This window comes from Aspergillus niger, assembly GCF_000002855.4.
Source record: "Aspergillus niger supercontig An13".
Classification (NCBI taxonomy): Eukaryota; Fungi; Ascomycota; class Eurotiomycetes; order Eurotiales; family Aspergillaceae; genus Aspergillus; species Aspergillus niger.
Window position 1 is genome coordinate 700,708 of NT_166528.1, and position 19,975 is coordinate 720,682.

At 50.7% G+C, this 19,975-nt stretch overlaps 8 protein-coding genes across 8 annotated transcripts; 2 read left to right on the forward strand and 6 right to left on the reverse strand.

The window, feature by feature from the left end:
* Positions 1–1,214: 1,214 nt before the first annotated feature.
* Positions 1,215–2,118, forward strand: An13g03050 (uncharacterized protein; the record flags this gene model as incomplete). The annotated part of the gene is made up of 3 exons (XM_001396403.3): positions 1,215–1,399; positions 1,466–1,908; positions 1,982–2,118. The coding sequence occupies 3 exons, from the start codon at positions 1,215–1,217 to the stop codon at positions 2,116–2,118; spliced, it is 765 nt and encodes a 254-aa protein (XP_001396440.3).
* Positions 2,119–3,663: 1,545 nt separating this feature from the next.
* Positions 3,664–7,982, reverse strand: An13g03060 (uncharacterized protein; the record flags this gene model as incomplete). Its single annotated transcript, XM_001396404.1, has 2 exons — positions 3,664–6,186; positions 6,243–7,982. 2 exons carry the CDS (start codon positions 7,980–7,982, stop codon positions 3,664–3,666), a joined length of 4,263 nt encoding a protein of 1,420 aa, XP_001396441.1.
* A 675-nt stretch (positions 7,983–8,657) lies between these two features.
* Positions 8,658–9,669, reverse strand: An13g03070 (hypothetical protein; the record flags this gene model as incomplete). Its single annotated transcript, XM_059743933.1, has 6 exons — positions 8,658–8,849; positions 8,932–8,955; positions 9,068–9,115; positions 9,173–9,271; positions 9,352–9,557; positions 9,630–9,669. The coding sequence occupies 6 exons, from the start codon at positions 9,667–9,669 to the stop codon at positions 8,658–8,660; spliced, it is 609 nt and encodes a 202-aa protein (XP_059602153.1).
* Positions 9,670–10,631: 962 nt separating this feature from the next.
* On the reverse strand, positions 10,632–11,137 carry An13g03080 (uncharacterized protein; the record flags this gene model as incomplete). The annotated part of the gene is made up of 2 exons (XM_059743934.1): positions 10,632–10,734; positions 11,007–11,137. 2 exons carry the CDS (start codon positions 11,135–11,137, stop codon positions 10,632–10,634), a joined length of 234 nt encoding a protein of 77 aa, XP_059602154.1.
* A 435-nt stretch (positions 11,138–11,572) lies between these two features.
* On the forward strand, positions 11,573–12,467 carry An13g03090 (hypothetical protein; the record flags this gene model as incomplete). The annotated part of the gene is made up of 3 exons (XM_059743935.1): positions 11,573–11,710; positions 11,832–12,026; positions 12,180–12,467. 3 exons carry the CDS (start codon positions 11,573–11,575, stop codon positions 12,465–12,467), a joined length of 621 nt encoding a protein of 206 aa, XP_059602155.1.
* A 951-nt stretch (positions 12,468–13,418) lies between these two features.
* On the reverse strand, positions 13,419–15,174 carry An13g03100 (uncharacterized protein; the record flags this gene model as incomplete). Its single annotated transcript, XM_059743936.1, has 4 exons — positions 13,419–13,910; positions 13,956–14,910; positions 14,977–15,043; positions 15,138–15,174. The coding sequence occupies 4 exons, from the start codon at positions 15,172–15,174 to the stop codon at positions 13,419–13,421; spliced, it is 1,551 nt and encodes a 516-aa protein (XP_059602156.1).
* Positions 15,175–15,548: 374 nt separating this feature from the next.
* An13g03110 (uncharacterized protein) lies at positions 15,549–17,145 on the reverse strand (the record flags this gene model as incomplete). The annotated part of the gene is made up of 2 exons (XM_001396409.1): positions 15,549–16,890; positions 16,958–17,145. The coding sequence occupies 2 exons, from the start codon at positions 17,143–17,145 to the stop codon at positions 15,549–15,551; spliced, it is 1,530 nt and encodes a 509-aa protein (XP_001396446.1).
* A 721-nt stretch (positions 17,146–17,866) lies between these two features.
* Positions 17,867–18,475, reverse strand: An13g03120 (hypothetical protein; the record flags this gene model as incomplete). The annotated part of the gene is made up of 3 exons (XM_059743937.1): positions 17,867–17,920; positions 18,031–18,346; positions 18,441–18,475. The coding sequence occupies 3 exons, from the start codon at positions 18,473–18,475 to the stop codon at positions 17,867–17,869; spliced, it is 405 nt and encodes a 134-aa protein (XP_059602157.1).
* Positions 18,476–19,975: the final 1,500 nt, after the last annotated feature.

Below are 19,975 nucleotides of genomic sequence, written 5' to 3' on the forward strand. Positions count from 1 at the left end.
TGTGATGGATTAATCTTTTGTTTTGTGTTGGTAAAGAATGAAAAGGCCAGGACGATGGAAGGCCGAGAGGATGGATCGTCAACACATGTTCAGCCCCACAAAGCAGACACCCCGGTCATGTTGTCTTTTATATAGACGGAAGAGCGATCATGTTGTCAGCAGCGTTCCTGGGGGGATTGCTACAAGTAGAAACCGAACCCTAACTCATGATCCTCCGGACTGACATTGTCTGCAGTGTAGTAACGATCTTGAAGAGTGGTGTAAGATTATAGTTTAGTCAGAGGAAATACGAACTACGCGGAAAGTAAGCTGTTCAAAGGAAGGAGACGGAGATTGCACTGTGTTTCTAGTAGGATGGGGGGGCTTCGTAGGATCAATCTCACTAAAATGGGGCTAGTGGGCAGCTGGTGAGGTTTAGTGGCAGTGCTTCAGCTGTCAAGCCTTAAGGGAGGGAGGGCTACGTAGAATGGGTGTGGCTTGCAAAGTGCGAGGTAAGAGACAAGAGTTGTGAGGTTGGGGGAAATGTTACCCGAAATGGACAGCTCGAAGTCCGGCGAAAGAAACCAAACGATGACGGAAACAGAATAGCGGTGCCAAAGATGACAGGGGAAGGAGATCTTGGAGGGGGGCGATGACCGGGTAGTTCAGTAGTTCAGTTAGGACTAGATTAGTCTAACCGGCAGCTATCCACATGCCCTTACATCTTCAATCTATTCCTAATGGGGTATGCTCGATGTTAAGGGTTCCACATGGAGATGCCCGCAAACCCTCAAGATGTCACTGAATACCTCGTTCGTCTTTGTGTTCAGGTGCACAGCCCGAACGCATTTCAATCGCTTTTCATCTTAAACCTGCTTCACCACGGGAATTCGCTCTCTCTCATTTTACACCCCTCGACGTTTATTTCATTTATTCCACTCGGATCATTTTCTCCTCCAAGGCAGAAGAAGCTGGTGTTCGAATAACTCCCGACTTCAGCCCTATCCTTGATATTTGTTTTATCAGATCATACCAGTTCTCCGGGGGCCTTCCATACCTGCCTTGACCTCTTAGTCTAGACTGCCCATCAATCAGCCATCCGCTATCTCCGCCGCTCCGGCCCCGCTCGATCCAAGATGGGGAAGTTTACCTATGAAGATGGTATCGCGTTGTTGCAGCTCATCGCTTTCGTGCCCTGCCTCTTCCTCGCCCTTCTGTTGTGTTACCAGCAAGGAATGAAGGCCGTGGCATCATGTTGGAGATTCCTCATTATCCTCGCCTGTCTCCGAATCGCCGGCGCTGTATGCCAGCTCATCACCATCACTGACGAATCGATCGATGTTATCACCACCAAAATCACCTGCGACTTGTTGGGTATCGCTCCCCTAACACTGGCGGCTGTGGGTTTGCTGCAAAGAGTGTAAGTCGCAACCCTGATAGCCACCTACGCGTGACTCGAGACTGACGTAGACATGTCTTGTTTCAGAAACGCCTCGATCAACAAACTCTCCAAATGGATCTTCATCTTCGTCAGCATCGTCAGCTTGGTCGGACTGGCCCTTGGTATCGCCGGCGCGATCAAGGCCCTCGACACCTACACCATCCCCCCCATGCTCCAAGCCGCATTGGGCATGTTCGTCGGCTGCTTGGGTCTCCTGCTGGCCATTCTGGGGTACCTGACCGTCTACCGCCACGAGATGCCTCGCAACGAGAGAATCATCCTGTACTCCGTCTACGCCTGTGCCCCACTGCTCATCGTGCGCACCATCTACGGCTGCTTGGGCGACTACACGGACATCGAGCGGTTCAACCTGTTTGAGCCCAACCCCACCGTCAATCTCTGCATGGGCGTCCTCGAGGAGATTTTCCTCATGATCATCTGCCTCGCCGTTGGCTTTTACTGCCCCCCGCCCAAGGAGCCCGAACCTGGTAAGTCCTATCATCATATTCTAGCGTGATCGATTCTTTCCCATGACGAATACCCACGCTGACAAACTCGTAGAAGCTTCCGAGACAAGGAACTCGGACGAGTCCACCATTGTGGAGAGACGCTCCTCCTCCCCCAACCACATTTTGAACAAGGAGAAAAGTGCCGAGGAGGGACGCATGGGGACCACCTCGCCTGTCGAGGCTATGTAAGATCTGGGCTGTTTCTTCCACTCGTCACAAAGCGCGCCCGCCTATACCCATGCACTGTGTCGGAGATTCCTTTTCGTTGCAATGATAATAAACCCTTTGGGATTGGCCCCTGCGGGCAAGTCCAGAGATCTGGCGAATCTGTTTTGATTTGGTATGTTTTTTTTTTTTTCTAGCGTTAAGCACCCGTTCATTCATTTGAAACAAAACTTCGAGAACTAGAGTAGTTTGTTAGCAATTGCTAAATACCAAATACCCCTTTCTAGGAATTTTTCTGTCTCTCTCTTTGCGAATCTCTGGAATTGATAATGCCCCTTGACATGAAGTGGACAAAGCAGGGTTATGGTCCTGAGTCTTGCGACATAATGCACTGAGTACTGTTGAATTGCAAGGGCCAGAAAAGGTTCAATGGTCGGACAGATATCACGAAATTGAAATTGTTAGTGTGTATACAGCCGAGTGGTATCGCATTGGCTCAAGTTGCGAATTCTTTTCAGGATGCTTGGCGGGGCCCCAGCACATCGAGCACTTCGTCAGCTGGCCTGACCTTTTCATTCAACGACCAGAACTTATGTGACCTCCACATCCACATATGGGTCAGGCCGTACTCGATCAGAGCTCATAGATGCGAACCGCACTGATTATCCTGGCATATGAAATTCTTTAAAGCGAATATTTATGTATAATGTATTACTAGAGTAGTTTTTAATTGCACAGTTCTATGGGCCAGGCCAGGGTATTTCCTGTTTTTTATTCCATGTTCGTAAGTCAGACTTTCTAGGGGACGATCTCGATATCGGGGCATTGAATGAGGAGCAGCTTGAGCAGGAGTCTAATAATGGAGCCAATACAATTGCCTCTATCACGCAAGAGTGGATTGTCTATCTATCCACTATCCTTCTTGAGTCTGAAACATTCATTCCTTGATATCTACTAATTATTATTTTGAACCTATGCGGTGGAGCTACGAAAGATTGTAGTAAACATTTATTCAATAACACTTGGCTAGTTTTCTTTTCAATGAAATGAATTTCGGAATCTAGCTAACGATTCATCTATTACTATACATTAGCCATCCACATGCAGCGTTACGCATCAACACATATCCATCTATGGGGCAAAATCAAAGATCAAAAATCAATGTCTTTTAGTAAAAAATAGAACAGATCAACTCCACAACGCGTGGAAGACAGAGGTGGGGGAAGTCTGATTCTCAGAATCTCAGAATGAGATGAAATGAAGCCGAAAGAAAAAGGGTGCAACAGTCAAGACGCGAACACGCGTAACGCAATTGTTTCCCCAGATTAACAGACGATGACAATCATCCGTAAGAAAGAAAAGAAGAAAATGTGTAATCAAGAAATGAGTAAGTGAAGAGAAGAGAAAGAAAAGGTGTATCAGTCTATATGCAACAGATAGTGATGGGGGTAATGTAACTCAAAACAAAGGGGTATGTATGCATATGTATGTCTATAGTGATCGACCGGTCAAGACATGACTGGCAGATTTGAATGCCAACAGGGAACAGCAAGGTGAGAAATACACATCCTACTCAGCCTGCTTCGACGCCTTGGTCCTCAACTTCATCAGCCCATACACCAAGGCATACGAACTAATAGCGAACAAAGCGACGATTGCGGCATCTCTCCACCCGTAGTAATAATCCTTCAGGTTGATGGTATACAGGTAATCGCTTCCGCGGCTGTATTCGCAGACGTGGCAATCGGTCGTGGCGTCGGGGTTGATGAGGTTCATGCGCGCGCCGGCACCCATCATGTAATCCTGCAGGTACTGGGCACAGGTCGAGCCGTTGGGGGGATCGAAGATGGCAAATTCAGATTCCTTGCAGCGGACGGGGGTGTCAAAGGTGGTGAAGACTAGAAGACTGCCCATGAGGTAGTTGAAGGGGTCGAGGTAGTAGATCCAGTAGCGCCAGAATTCTTGAATCTGGGTGTAGGGGACCAAGACACCGCAGAAGGAGGCGAGGGTTCCGATGATTACTGGGTTAATGAGTGAGGCGAAGATGGCGTTGGGGGCGTAGGCGGAGACGAATTGGCCAATACCGGTGTAGACGAACTCGTACATCAGCATGACAAAGAAGACAGCACCGGATTTGTTGCTGTCTGATGGGAAGCCCACGGTGTAGTACCAGCAGGCGAAGTAGAGGACAGCGCAGATGCAGAGATAGGGGATTTCGGAGACGATAAGACCGGTCACGAAGGCGATCCAGGAGTACATTTTCGATTTCTTCTCACGAGCGTCGTAGATGTCGCGACGTTCGAGGAAGAGCGGCTGCAGCTGGTTGATGACACCCGGGGCGACGAAAATGAAGTTGAAGATGGTGAAGAGACGGAGTTGGAGGGCGCCGACGTGATTACCAATCATCCAGAAGGAGAAACCGTTGAAGAGGGCCGAGCCGACGTGGAGAGCCAGCTTGTTGTTCACGTAGTCAGTGTTGCGGTAAACTGCGACGCAGGAGCGCTTGGTCACGATGAGGGTTTGCTGCCAGAGGGGCATGGCGAATTCGTTGCCGTCATCGACGGTGCCGGGGGGCTTGGAGGCGGCCTCATCGACGATAGAGTCAAGTTCTTTCAGGGAGTTGGTGTGCTCGGGGGAGTCCTTCCAAACTTGGTGCCAGTCGCGACCTTGGGAGAGCGCGCCAGAGACAACGTCAATCATGTGCTCGGCTGGGTTGGCCTCTGCGGGACAGGGGGCGCCGTAGCGAGCGAAGTAGTTTTTGACGGTTTGGCCGTTGTCACCAATATCACCGAAGTAGACCATCTTACCACCCTTGGCGAGGAGAAGCAGGGTGTCGAATTCAGCAAAGAGCTGCGCGGAGGGCTGGTGGATAGTAACGAGAACAGCTTGGCCGACGTCGGCGAGCTTACGTAGGAAACGGACGGTGTTGTATGCGGATTGACCATCAAGACCGGAGGTGGGTTCGTCCAGGAAGATGAGGATGCTGGGCTTCGAGACCAACTCGACACCGATAGTGACACGCTTGCGTTGTTCAACGCTCAGTCCGTTTCCGACACGCCCAATGAGGGTATCGGCGATATCATGCAGTTCCAGAAGTTCAATAATAGTGTCAACGTACTTCAGCTTCTCCTCAGAGGGCACATGGCGTGGCTGGCGGAGCAGGGCAGAGAATTCCAATGCCTCACGGACAGTGGCAAAAGGTTCATGGACGTCAAGCTGTTCACAGTAACCGGCAGAGCGCTGGAAGGAGACGGGCAGAGGACGACCGTCGACAAGGACGGAGCCGTGGATGGTGCCTTCGGTCTTACGCTGAGCCAACACGTCCAGAAGAGTGGTTTTACCAGCACCGGAGGAACCCATCAAGGCACCCAGCATGCCAGGCTTCACCCATCCGTATACCTTATCGAGGAGCACGCGATCGCCAGTAGGGGTCTTGACCGTGTAGGTGAGATCCTTCCAGGTGAAAACGGAGGTGTTTCGGACGAGCTGCTTGTCAAGATCGCTTTCACTCTGGCAGTTGTCACCATGAGGCTTCTTGGCTTTCTCGTCAACCTGAGATTCCTCGTCGGGGCGGGCAACTTGGCGATGGGCATCGACTCTTTCGCGGGGGATGAGAAGGGAGGAGCCGCTCTCACCGGGGGACTTCCAGCGGGACGTCGCGATGATGGTGGCAACAGCAAAGAGCGCCCACCAAGCCCAGAGGATACCAAAGTTGCGCCAGACATGGGAGTGGCTGTAAGACAGGGAAGCCAGGTATTGTTCACCGGTGACATAGGTGCTTCCGGGGATGGCGCCACCGACACCGGCGCACGATTGATGTCCATCTCCATTGTAGCCCTCTCCACTGGGAATGAGGTTCGTTCCGACACAAGGAATGATCTTGCCGTGAAACTCGTTGGACAAGAGCGCATCGAAACCGTAGGCTAAAGGGTTGATCCAGTAAATCCAGCCGAACCAAGGGTGCATCTGGGGCTTTTTGATCATGTAACCGGTGTACATGATGAGAGCAGAGATGAGGAAACCAGAGACCTTGGAGGCGCCATCGAACGTGCTGAAAAGGGCGCCGACCGCGCGGAACAGTGCTGTCATGACCTAAGCGACGTGTCAGTACAATTTTGGTCAACAAGCAGTATTTCGCGTCGACTCACCATAGTTGCAGTGAAAACAAGGATCCAATAGGTGAAGAAAGCGCTGGCGGACATGGTGAGGCCAACCATGAAGTAGACCACGAGGGAGAACACGCTGACTTGAAACAAAAGAACCGGGATATCAGCAGTAATCTGAGCGATACAAAAGGCGGCAGGGTGGAAGTATGCGAAGCTTTTGTGTTTGATCAGAACCGGGCGACCACTGAAAGAGTCGGTGACTTCGGACATGGCCAAAAGACTGTTATAGAGCAGGGAAAAGAACAGAGCACCGGACTTGACGAACAAACCACCCGAGTTATTAGGGGCATTGTAGAACAGTGAACCAGCAATCAACGCTTGCACCAAGGTAGAGACCTGCTTGATGAAGAAGGTGGCTTTGTCACCCCAGATGATTTGGTATTGGCGGGCAATGCAGGTCTTGACCTGGTCGACAAAGTCAACCGTCAAGGGACTTGTCTTGGGAAGTTTCTTGTTCTTCTCTTGCGCGACGGATTCCTTGAAATCGGCAGTGCGCTGGCGTGCCAGGTCGGAGTCGGGGTAGTCATATTCGGAGGTCATCTGCGTATAAATAGGCGACTTCTGGTATTCGGCAAGAATCATGTCCGCGTTGCGAGGGAAGCGATTCTCGTAGCCCGGTCTGATGATGCGTTCGGTGGGGACCGTGACACCGGTAAGGTAATCGGCGACATTGGAGCCCTCGCGGCAAACGAAGCCCAGATCCTCCATGAAGGGACGCGCCTGGGCCATGGGGCCGTAGTAGATTTCCTTGCCTTCATCCAACACGAGCACCTTGTCGAACAGGTCGTAGATACCGTTTCCCGCCTGGTAGAGGGTGACAATGGAAGACAGACCCAAGACATCCGTCATGGCACGAACAGCTTTGGTCCATTCGAGAGCCGTGCTGGCATCCAAACCACGCGTACTGTTATCCCAGCAGAAAACGGAACCACGAGTCGCAAGGCACTCGATGATGGAGACACGCTTCCGCTCACCACCGGAGACACCACGTACGTATTCATTGCCCACCTTGGTATCGTTCGTATGCGAGATGCCCATGGATTCGAGGAGGAACTTCTTGGCTTCTTGGCGGTAAGCTTCGGGGGACTCGACGCCGTTCGGCAGAGTGAAGGGGACCTTGAGACGAGTCGCGAAATCCATCGTCTGACCCACCGTCAAGGTGGGGAAGAAGATTTCCTCCTCAGTGTTCATGACGATCTGGCCGCGGTACTGGGCCACCTCGTCCGATGTCAACGAACCATAGCGAACATCACCTTCAATTGACCTGTAACCGAGGCGACGATTGGACAGCATCTTCAACAGGGTGGTGCAACCGGAGCCGGGCCGACCCAGAACCAAAAGCATCTCTCCGGGCTTGACACAGCCATGGCTGTTGGAGAGGATGGAACGCAACGGCGGCTTGTTCTTGGACTCTTTGATGTGCTGAGGGATGTTGAATTGGGACAGGAAATTCTCGTTGACGGCGGCCTCGGCGCTGACGACTTCGACGGAGAGGTTCTTCCAGGTGACACCGAGTTCCTTGCGTTTGAAGCCGGATTGCATGTCCCGCTCATTCTGCTGCTTAACCTGGGACATCAAGGCCCAGCCTTCGGCCCGACTGGCACCGGGGTTGCGAGGGGTGACGGTGGGATCTTCATCGAGGACGGTAGCGGTGCTGTCGGTATCATCTCTGCCTTCGGGGGCCCCGAGGGTGTAGGCGATCTTCTCCTGATCCTCCGCCATGGTGGGATTGGGATAATGGGTGACTTGACGATACTGTGAAAGTCAAGGGTCACCCTGTTGATCGGGAGTAGGGATAATCATTTCGACCGGGGGCCCTTTGGGGGTGCGAGAAGCTCATATACTCCTCCCATCCAACTCGGGGGGGAGCCGGTGGGGGGGGGTCCAAAAAACTTCCCTCAGGGAATCGGGATCCAGGCCATCTCCGAGATCCACCGGACATTTCGGGAGCGTGAAAAGCTCCGCTGAGTCAGGAGGATTTCGACACATCAGGCAGAGCAGGGACCGAGGTACGTAAGGAAAGGCGATTAGGTGGACTAGTGGAATGTAAGAGATAGTTCGCGGCCTGCCATTATGGGGCCTGGGGATTGGTTCCGTGGCTTCTGCAAGCAGAATTTGTTTTCTTTTTGTCCCTTAGAATCGTAATGCGGGCCACTTCCGCTGATTTTTCCTCTTTCGTGCAAGATTAGTGGGTCTTTCGGGAAAATCCACGGCCATGAGTGGCTCCCTGTCAATCTCTGCGACTACTAATCAGACTAATCAGGCCCGACTTTATCAGGTCGGCGCCATCCAAGCGCCGAATTTCCGCTCGGCGGGATTCTCTCTCTTCCTTTTTTTCCTCTGAGTCAGCGGATGAACCCCTACTGCATGCATTCCTATTGGTGCATTGCTTCACAGTCACTCTCGTCCCTCCGATGACTCAGCGGAACAGTGCGGCTCTCCTAACCACGATCCCCTGTCGTTTCGGCCTTTGGACTTTCTCATATCATGGATCCTAGTGGCGCCTGCGATCCATTGCCTTGTTCCAGAACGTTTGGGTATGGAACCTGTCTCATCGTTCTGGCGAGCTTGGACCTTGGGAGCTTGGACCTTCAGGGTCAATGATGTGCTGCTATGGAACTGGGCTGATGGTGTTAGACAGTATGTCACCAAGCACTCATCTTGAAATCACCTCATGAACACTACGGGGTGCTGTCTACTGACACACAGATACTGGACATGATTTCTAGAGCATACATTCCGGTCTGCGAGCCCTATTGAGTACATGAGAAGTGAGCTATTTACTTCGCCTCGCTTTAAAATCTCACCGGATTATTCACATGCAGCCACGCAGCAGCCATACATGCTGTGTACATCTACCTACTTACCTCGCAACCTAACACTCTAATCTAGTCTAGTCGACTGATCACCACCTCAGTCATCCCATCAGATAAACACATCGAATCCCTGCAATGGCACATCCGATCCATCCTCAAAATAGTATACCAAGCTGTCAATCCGGGATCATCAGCCTGACACGAGCAACGCCACCAAAGTCAACCACTAACTCATTGTTCCAACCTCTAGCGCATTAATAATATTGAATCACAACCTCGCTCATGCCATCCTCCGAGATGCCGATCTGCCTCGGGATTTTCCTTTCAGCTGTCTTATCTCCGGTCACAGTTCCTTCTACCTTACTTGTGGATCTATACCTGTTTGGGTGGTGGTTACGACTTGCAGCAGGCCAGCAGCAGCAGCAGAGAGGGTGTGGTGACCCTGTCCCGGCCTGTCCCTGCTGTCCCTGCTGTCCCTCTCCTGTCCAGCTTACCGACCGGGCCGCTTCCGAGCCCGGTCAGCCTTATGTGACTGTTTACTACGGTCGCAAACCGAACCTTTGACAGCTAGTCACACGACAACTAGCTGTCATTCATGCGCAATACAAGATAAAACTTAGGAAGTTGATTATGTACATGGGAAAGAAATGGTATTCCCCTATTGCGGAATAATGTTCCACCTGGTTGGTTGCCTTAGCTGCCTTGGTGTAGTGTGAGCTTACTTATTAGGTAACCAATTCGGAGTTTCTATAGTCCCTTATGCCTCATTCGTAGGCAAGATAGAAGCTGGGCTAACTCTTGTGTTCTTGCTATGCAGTTATGTCATGATATATTCCGACTAAAATTGTTGATAGCTGTGCTTGGTACTCTGGATTTGTCATTCAATGGTGAGCCCCGACCGTGCTCACCCTTCTTCTTCAGAAATTGTTCCTGGCTGTAATAGTAAAGTGTATTTTGGTACGACACCGGCAGGCTTCGGACGGAAGATTGAACAATTCCAATTTGCTCAATATAGTCCAAATAATTATAGAATAGTAAGTTGTACTCCAGCTAGTACCACTACTTCAACCTTGAATTACTTTTTGCATGTGTAACTTTTGAAAAGGGGTAATAATTGACATTTCTCATTCACACCATAACCTTGGTCCGTTGACCACATACCACATACCAGTAGTAGTACTTATTTACAAATCCAGTTCAGTCTAGTTCAATTCCCCCAGATCGCAATCCCCCTACTGTCATCATCATAAGATCCTGCTTGACAATCCGGCGGGGGTTCTATGGGGTGGTCAGAATACAAGTCACTTCACTAGGAACTAACTCATCATGACCGTTGGGTGGGTGTTATAAAATATAGGGAGCGGGAACCATCAAGGTTCCATCCGAAAGACGAAGATAAGAACAAGGACGAAGAATGCGAGGAATAAAAAGCCGACAAAACAGAGCTCAAGCCATCTAATAATAGCTCGTGGGGCCCTGCTTTCTACCGAGAATTTGGCTGAAACAAACAGACCAGTCAGTAAACTGCTCCCTTTTTTACGTTCTGCAGTATCACTCACAGATATTGGTCCAGTTCGTCGAGATGACGACGGTGTTCGAGCATCTTCTGCCGCACCATCTGGTATGTCTCGGGCTGTTCAGGTTGCGTCGGCTGGGTCCTGACAAAGTATCGCTCGCTGGTAGCTTCACGGCGGGTGATTGGCTCTTTGCTACATGTGAATGTGACGGTTAGCTGCGGGTGTTACTGAGCTGAGGGCGGTGCTGGTGCTGTTTGCAACTGGAGGAAACAAGGGTGGATCACTATGCTCCGAAACAGTCCATGACGTCATTGCAACAGGGCCCGGCAGTGGTCCCCACGGCACTCCGAAAAGGGGAACAACAACCACCAACACAAAGGGAATACTTTGATAACAGTCAGGTTCACACTTACTCGGCCAGATATCCACGGGGCTTGGGATTGATCATTTGTCCCTCGCGTCGAGCAGGGACGGCAATCGAGAAAGATCGCATGTTGCTGGAACTGCGGACAAGGGGACGTGATATTTGGCTGAGAGGCGACATGATGACGGTATAGATCGATGGGTATCTCTTGGAGCTGATGCAAAGCACGGGAAGCCGTTGGAAGGAGTGACCGTTGCAGTAAGATCAAAATATCAGTTGGTAGACGTCTAAATGAGCAGTAGTGTTATTCAATGAGAAGAACGAGCAATGGACGATTGGGCGACTGGCTGATTATATACAACCACTTGATTGTCCCGTGAACGTCATGTGACTCGGCTCCCCTCTCAATCCGGCGATGCTGAAACCAAAGGTTCGGATTGATGCAGCAATTCAGCTTCCCATTTTCAGGCGAACCAAATTGTTTGCCCTGAGACCAATCTTCCATCTCCCATCACAACAACGGACCAGTGTCCTCCGCCACCGCCACGATCGACGAATCCCCGGATCGGCATCCTTCTCATCCCCCGGCCATGACGTCCCCGCGCCAGATAAGTGATGGTCATTGCTTTGCATCATTGGACAGGAAGAGAAAGGCCCGGGGAAGCAAGGGATGAGCACTTCCTTTCCCTTTTTCTCCCCCAGTTTACTACGATCAGTGGTGGGATTGGTGGTGCTCTGTTTATCAACCATGTGGTATGATATCATCTGCGGGGATGGACATGCCAATCTTTGCAAAGACGGTCCTATGGGTGAGCTGTGTCACTCCTGGTCGGCTGCAACTCTGCCAGGACACCTCTGCTCCGGCCAATGACAGCCCATATTGCCACGACAAATGATTGCCGGTCTCTGGCATTTCCCACGGCACCAGAACAGCCAGCTCGGGCCAACGTTCTGGCTGCTGGCACGGAAGGTATACGAAGGTAGTATGCGAATCTGCAACATCACAGCTATCTGTCCTACCCTGCCAAAAAAGGCCGCGGTGATAATCCTGCATGCCACCAACGCAATGGTACTAAATACCTCACCCAGCTTTGAATTCCTAGTTACACGTCCAAAATAAAACCGAAATGCGCTTCTCAAGCTGCTTTCCAGTGCTCAAGCTTGGTTGATGGTGAATGTGACAATCGACGTCATTTTGCTTCCGCCTCCGTCCCCTAAACAGCCACATGGTTTTGAAAGAATGGGATCCAAACTCCTGCCCGCCAGTTTGAGCGAAAAAAAGGTTCCAGAACCTCGATACCAAGGGAAGGTCATCCGAAGAGTGCGCGCGTTCTTACTTTTTCCGCTGCAGCGTATCAGGAGAATACCCAAGTTACTCAAATCGGTGCTGGCAAACTCAACTGCTAATTCCACCGATTGTATCCCTGGGTGCGTACCTTGTCAGCGTCACACTTTGCCTTCATCATTTCCTGAAGGCGAGCTTTCGTTAAAGATGATCGCGGGCGGCTAGTACCGGGGGCTCCTCGGGCGGGTCACTGCCGAGACTAGCCCATGCAAAGTAGGCAGTATGCATAGTAGAGGGGCTCTCTTCTCAGTTCTACAGTATACTACATAGTAGATATATGTACGGAGTACTTTCCAGTACTATTACGCTGACAGTTGAAATATCGCCAGCTTGAGAATACGATCATCATGCTGGGTTGCCTTCTGACTTGAGGGAAGAACCACTCCTACTAGTTAGTAAAATATATAATACTAGTACCATAGTAGTTAACAGTTATTATAATCATGCTAATCAGCACCGACTCCACATCATCAGAATACTTAGTACATTTGAACAAGCTAGATAGTAGCACTACTAGGTAAGTAGTAATCAATAAGAACAATCTTATTGATCGTTTCCTCCATAAGAGCTTCCATGCATCATCTTCTATCATTAACAGCAATACTCATCGTAAACTGCCAGTCAGCAGACTTCAATCGATACCAGTCTTTCTACAATCGTGGCATAGAGACAACTACGGAATTAATTCTACAGACTTCATAGTTGGTCAAATCTGTGATGAAGCGAACTCAAACATCTGGGGTGTGTATGTGTCTGGGTAACACTGTACAACTAGTTATGAAGGGTTGTGCATGTATATGTGCATTATTAGTCATATATGCCGTTATTTTTACTTTTCATAACTAGTTATCAATTAAGTGTGCTGTGCGGAGTACAATCTCTCGTTCTCACACATGAGTGTATACTGCACTGACACTATCTGTTGAAACTGCAGCCAATTTGACTTGGTTGCTATGAGCAATTCCTTCCAAATATTCATGTAATTAATCATCAAAGGCTGAGACACGCATGCTGTATAGTTACCGGTCAGGTAATTAATACACTATGTACCCTGCCTGCCAGGCTGGTAGCAAGGGATGAAACCAAATTACCCATAATTATCTCACCATGTACCCCCTAACTACCCTCACACCTCACATCCTCCCTCAGACACGAGCACAACTTCTCAACCAGCAACTTGACCATCCACAAAATTTCCTTATCTCTATCCGTCGCGGACTGATTCACAGATACCACCTCTCTGATTACTTGCTGCCGATGAGTCTCAGCCCCAAACACTTCTTCTCCGTCACCCTCATCAACACTGAGGAGAGACTCAATACGTGCCCATTCACGATGTAGATCTACGTCTCTGTCGTCATCTTTGAGGATGTCCACGAGAGATTTGATCTCTTCACACAGGTGGAGTTTGTGTTGTCCTGGACGCGGTCTCTCAAGTGGCAGAGTCACTATGTCAAGAGTTGGGCAGGCCTGTCTCTCTATATCGACCTCCACATCACCACCTGCCACCCTCACATCTGCCCCTCTCCCAGCAGGAGCAGACAAATCAAGCCTCCTCCCATCCACAAACACACCTACCCGTCTCATAAATCCTCCCCAGGACCAACCCTTCCCAATTCTCCCCACAAAATAAACCACCGTATGAAACCCCACCTGACCCACGACCCCCACCAACGTCGTCATAACCGGCACCGCCAGCAGCGCCCAAAACACAAAGAACGACTTCCCCAGATTACTAGTCGGATAGAAATCCCCATACCCGATGGTGGTCAGCGACACGAACGTGAAATACAAAGACTCGAAATACGTCCATCCCTGATTGCGCTCGGAGGACTTGAAGATACGGGCGCTGACGAGCCAGAGGAGAAGCCATGCGCAGAAGTAGAAGGAGAAGATGATCCAGCGGTGGCGGCGCTGCCAATGGGATTTGATTTGTTTGATTTTGACGATGTCGGGATGTGGTGTCTTGTGGAGGTGAATACCTTCTTGTTCGAGCTCGAATTTCAGTCGTAGCTCGCCCATCTTTCTTGAGAACGAGGCAATCGAGCTGACGAATAGGCCGAGGCAGGTGATCCCCCCCGTAGCGTAGGGGATTAGAAGGCTTCGTCCCAGGTGAGTTTTCGGGACGATGTTGCCGATTCCGACTGTAAGAATGGTGTATGCAGACCAGTAGAGTGCATCTGCTAGGGACCATCCTTCGATGGGAATGTAGATGGCTGCGCCGCCGAGGAGGAAAGCAGCGAGGGTGAATGCGCGGAGGATGATGCTCGTGTTTTCGATGATGCGGCGATCTTGGATGCTTAGGTGGATGGTACGGACGCTGCATGCGTAGATTGATAAAAGAAATGCAACGAAGAGGTAGGAAGTAGCGGCGAAGATGCCGTAGTAGAAATTCTGTGTATAGTGCCATGTTTGAGGGGCGATAATTTGGGGTGGCTGATGCACGGTCACGCCGATGAGACTGAAGAGAAGCATTGAGGATATGAAGTAAATCAGTGCTGTCGCAAGGTATCCTCTCACTGCGTTCCATTTTAGCAGCATGGTCAGCAGGAGGGTAAGGTCTGCGGTAGCCGAAAGGGCCAACGATATAGTCTTGAGAGTCACGGCCCTGTTGGGTTATTAGAAGCGGTACTGGGAAACTGAAACTCAAGTATCGTAGTTTATGGAGACACACCGAGTAGTCTGCGCTGCCATCGCAGTCCCTGCATCTGAAGAAACGATTTCCTGCCAACCGTGGCTAACTGCACAAATACCGAATATTGTTGCCATGGCGCTGATGGTTCCCTGGACATCTTAGCGATTATCATCACTGATCCGGTTGAGATGGAAAAGTACCGCCAGAACGGGGAAGCTGGTAGACGCAAGCCACCATCGAGACATTCCGACCGAGTAATTCTACTTGGGCAGCAGAATAGTAGACTGTAGTGCGAAATCTGAGACGTGCTGTGGTTCGTTCTGCGTCTGAAGTCGGGATACGAGGTTGACATCACGGGGACCAACAGGTTCCCGGTGTACTCCTACTTATTCCTTTTAGAGTAGTAGTAGCTTCACTGGAAGTACACTGATCAAGAAGGTGAATGTCTTAAGCGCCATCTTCCCCTTAGTTGTACTTGCGTAATCCTATACTGATTACTCTATACACTACTGCCATTTGCATTCATTTTCGAAGCTTCAGCGTAACCCAAGTGGGGTTAAAATAAATTTTGAACAGATCAAGAGAATAATCAATTAATTGCTTGCAAAGACTTAGGTGACATATCGGAACCCCTTCTGGAGCTGGCGGGCGGCAGCGATGTCGATGCCCTCTACCTCCGCCGTCTTCTGTAGCCGACGAAGCTCCTTATCAGTCAAAACTGCGTCCTCATCCTCCAGGCGTGCCAGTCGCTTGTTTTGCGACCGCAGATGGAAGTACAGGAATGTCGCCATTATAGTGCCAAGAACTTGCATGCCAATGCACACTCCCAAAGCTGTATAGTAATACGGTGCCTCTCGTTCCAGATAGGTATACGGAGTCCAGATACTGGCCGAGTTTCCCAGCGAGTTGATAAAGGCATACGCAGCAGCTCGTTTGGCAGGAGGCCGTGGAATCGCATTCGCGATCCACGAGTATATCGTGCCGTTCTGAGCAAAGACAAAGACCATGAGGAAAAATGAGAAATACCGAGGTCCGAAGGAGTGGGTGGTCATGAAGATAATAAACCCCACGATGGTGATGGGGATGGGGCCGACAAAGAACCAGAATCGATGGGCGAAACGATCAGAGAGATAGGAGTGGAAGAGACTGTATACCACCATGAATATGTATGGCGGCGCTACCAAGAGCAGAGAGATGATATGGTTGTACCCCAGGGTCTCTGTCAGAGTTGGAAAGAAGTTCTGGAAGCCACTTGCGGCCGTGAGAGACATGTATGCAATAGCCAGGGCGTAAGTCTTGACGTCCGTGAAGGCCAGCTTCAGACCCTTGATTTGGGTCATCTTGTCGCCGTCATCGACATCCGCTTCGGCTGCCTCAATGGCCAAGCGACGATTGGCGACATGCTTCATCTCCGGCGACAACAGTTTCCAGGTATCGGGAAAGTCGGGCAGCACAGCGCAGATGGCTAGACCGATTGCGACAGTGATGGTACCCTCGATGATGTATAACCATTGCCAGGCCGACATGCCTCTCTTTCCGGCAAGACCATTAAGGATGCCCGCAGCGATCAGGTTTCCAAAGGCACCGCTGAGCAATGAGCCAGAGTAGAAGATACTCATGCGGAGGGCCAACTCTTTCTTGGTGTACCATTTGGAGAGGTAAAATAGAACACCTGCAAAGAATGGTGCCTCGACCAAGCCGAGAATAAACCGACACGCCACGATGCCACCGTAGCTTGAGACCTGGCTGGTCAAGGCCGAGACAAGGCCCCACGCTGTGGTGAAGAAGCCAAGGTATAGTGAAGGACGGCCCATGTAGTTGAGGAGCAGGTTCGATGGGACCTGCATCAGGATATAGCCCACAAATAGAATGGACAGCCCTGTCTCGTACTTGGCTTCATCGAGGGAGAGGTCCTGTTCTAATCCTTGAAGCTTTGCAGCGGCGTAATTATTCCTATCAAGAAAGACGTCAGCACATCGCAACTCAAAACAATCCGATGCCAGGAATCTGTGAGACGTACCGGTCGATGTAATTCATCAGATAAACAAGGATTACCAACGGCATGATGAGGGTGTCAATCCGCCGCCGCAATTGCCTCTCCAGAATCTTTTCCTCCGGCGTCAACTGCGCCAAATGGACGACCTCCTCATGAGAGATCTCAGCCTTTTCGCCCATGGCGTCATGATCGGTGATGACTCCTTCCGCCATGATGATACTTCTGGGAGGCGAGTCAAGATGCAGGGAGTGACAGTGTGCACGGACAATGCTGTTGCGACTCCATCATAGAAGGAGGGAAAGCTTCAGCTATATATGTCCCATGAAAAGGGAAGAAGCTTGATGCTTGGTATAAGGTGAATGAGCTCTAGGAAACAACATGAGAAGGGCCAAACTACCTGCAAATCCGGGGGAGGGGCAAAGCGTGGGGGAAACTTTCCACCCAGCTTTCGCCATCCAGACTCCTGGTTGGATGCACAAATATGCCGGGGGAGCATCACAAATGCGGGGAAGACAGTTAACATTCGAACCAGAAGCTGCTCGGCTGATTCTCACCCCCACGCCGCTAGCCACCTCCCGTGCTATTCTTCTTCATCCATCGTGCGACAGAAGCTCTCCTGTCGGACATCGTCCGGGGAAGTGGAGTCGATCGACTCGTTGGTGTCTCTCGGGCCTCCCCTGACGCTTCGTATCTTTGTTCCTATAACTCGGGTGGGGATGGGTCTGGGGAAAGTTTGTTTGAAATCCCCGCCTTCAGCAGCGAATCGACGTATACTTGGCAGCTCCCAATGTTGTTGGGATCCACTGTCCATGGTTCCATCATCGGGGGGAAGTAGTCTGTTTCGCAACTTGCATCCTTGCTGTACACAAGTCCGCTCGTGGAGACATGCATTTCTGGTCATTCGGGCAAAAACTGTTGAGCTCCCGTGTTTGTTCACCTCAGGGAAGGCGAGGATTGGCTCGCAGAATATCCGTGCAGCTCCACGTTCTGGGGTAATGTCGGTGATCTTCCGGCCAGCAGGTCAGCTCGAATCTCTTGATGTCGTCACACTCTGCAAGTTACATCCGTCCCGTCTCCCCGTCGGCATTTCTTCCTACATAGTAGTAGTCAGTGACATGCCGATTCCACGCAGCTGACTCGAAAATTTCATCGCACGGAGAAGCCGAGGAGAGGTCAACTTCTGCTAACTGGCTTGGCCTTGAGGGGCTCATGTGATTGTCAGTCAGGTGATCTAAGCACGTGTTGACGAAGGATTCCTGGCGGTACTCAACACTAGTAATACTACCTGTGATTTTCCAGACCAGTTGACCCTGAATACTTACTAGTTGCAGCAAGCTGAACTTTTGCCTTCGCAGTACACTTGTACTATGAAGTTCCTCGTTGCCTCCTTTTTCCCTCTTGTTTTGGGGGGCGCTATAAGTAGTTCACGAAATATATATCCGACTACAAATGGTAGTAGTTCTCAACATCATTTATGTTTCATGAAGACGGGACCGTTTTTACTTACAATTGTAACTGAATTTCAATTTCTGAATCCCCCATACTACAATATCCATCTAATAAGTGAGATAATCACCGGATCAATCATCATTTTTCTCCTTGCCACTGCTACTATTTAATGCTCCTCGGATGACGCTAACCAGCACCCGCCAATCGGCCTGATTGGTGCCTCAGGCTGGATACTATTTCCGTTCAGAATCATCCACTAAATCTCTCCTTTCCCCAAATATCAATTGGTTGGTAACGAATGAGATCGATTGGCCTTCGTTCCGTTTTTCTTCTTTCGCCTGGATTTTCCGTGGCAATTCTGGAAGCTCTCTATTCGCGCTATGCCCGACTTACAGAGGGTCCCAATGGTGATCCCAGGAAGAGCGCTTGAAGGGGAATAACTAGTAGTCCTCCACCGAACCCACTTCTGCGGCCGCCATCGCCTCCAGCGCAACTTGTTATTGGTCTTCTCAAGCCACAACTAGCAACGGTTGTCGCGGGGCTCGGCGTAAGCGAAGGTGGGAATTTCGGAGGAATTCGGTCATGTCTGCTCAGATCTTGCTGGTTGTGATCTCGCCGTTCTGTTGGCCCCATTTCCGCTCAAGTTCGACGTTGACCTTCCCCTATTGTGACCTCGTGGCCTGGTACGACTGGAGCTCGTCGTCTAAGCTTGCCGCACATGGCCACCCACGATTCGCAGCCAGTCTTGGTCTCCGATCACATCCGCAGTAAGCCCGCCCTTACGTCGGGTCAATTGACCCGTCAATTGCGATCCTGCAAGGCCTGCCGGTTCCGGAAAGTCAAGGTGCGTCCCGACCCGATACTAAGGTGTGGGCATGGGTCTCCGTGATGGGGGAATAAAACAATACAGTTGTTCAGACGAATAGGATGATGGAGGAAAACAAGAGTATGGAGCGAAATGCGCTGCTAGTTGGGTGGGAGGAGGCCCGTGCAACGCACTTTGCTGGCTTACCTGCATGTGTGTAATCCGACCTAATTGACGATCGTGAGAGACAGTGTGATCGAGTTAAACCCTGTCATGCATGCTGTGCGCATGGCTACCCGTCAAAATGCCACTACGATACCAGTCCCGAAGATGTCCTGCAACCCATCAGTCAAGCCGATGAGATCCGTAATCTCCGAGAGGAAATCCGGGAGCTAACAGCCAGCCTTCATAACTGTGGTGCGTGCCCCAATCTGGAGCCCGGGATCGTCTCGGTGGCTTTGGAGCTGCCTCTGCAGTGGAAACCATTGACATTGGCGTTCTAGAACACCGGATCAAGACTTCACGGCGACGAGCCCAGCTACAAGGCCTCGTCAATGCTATCCGCTCAGCCCCGCCAAATACCGTCAATCGGCTCGTCGCCCAAATCCGAAAGCCTCGCGGGGAAACAAACGAAGTGGCAATCGCGGTGGGACCCTTGAATGAATTGGAAGGTGGGTGTCCCTCGCATCCTGGTGGGGTACAGACTATTGATTTGGGGGCTAAACGGTGTCATGTTCCACAGCAGAACATGGCCCTGTCGTTCTTCGTCGGTCCCATTCATACGATAG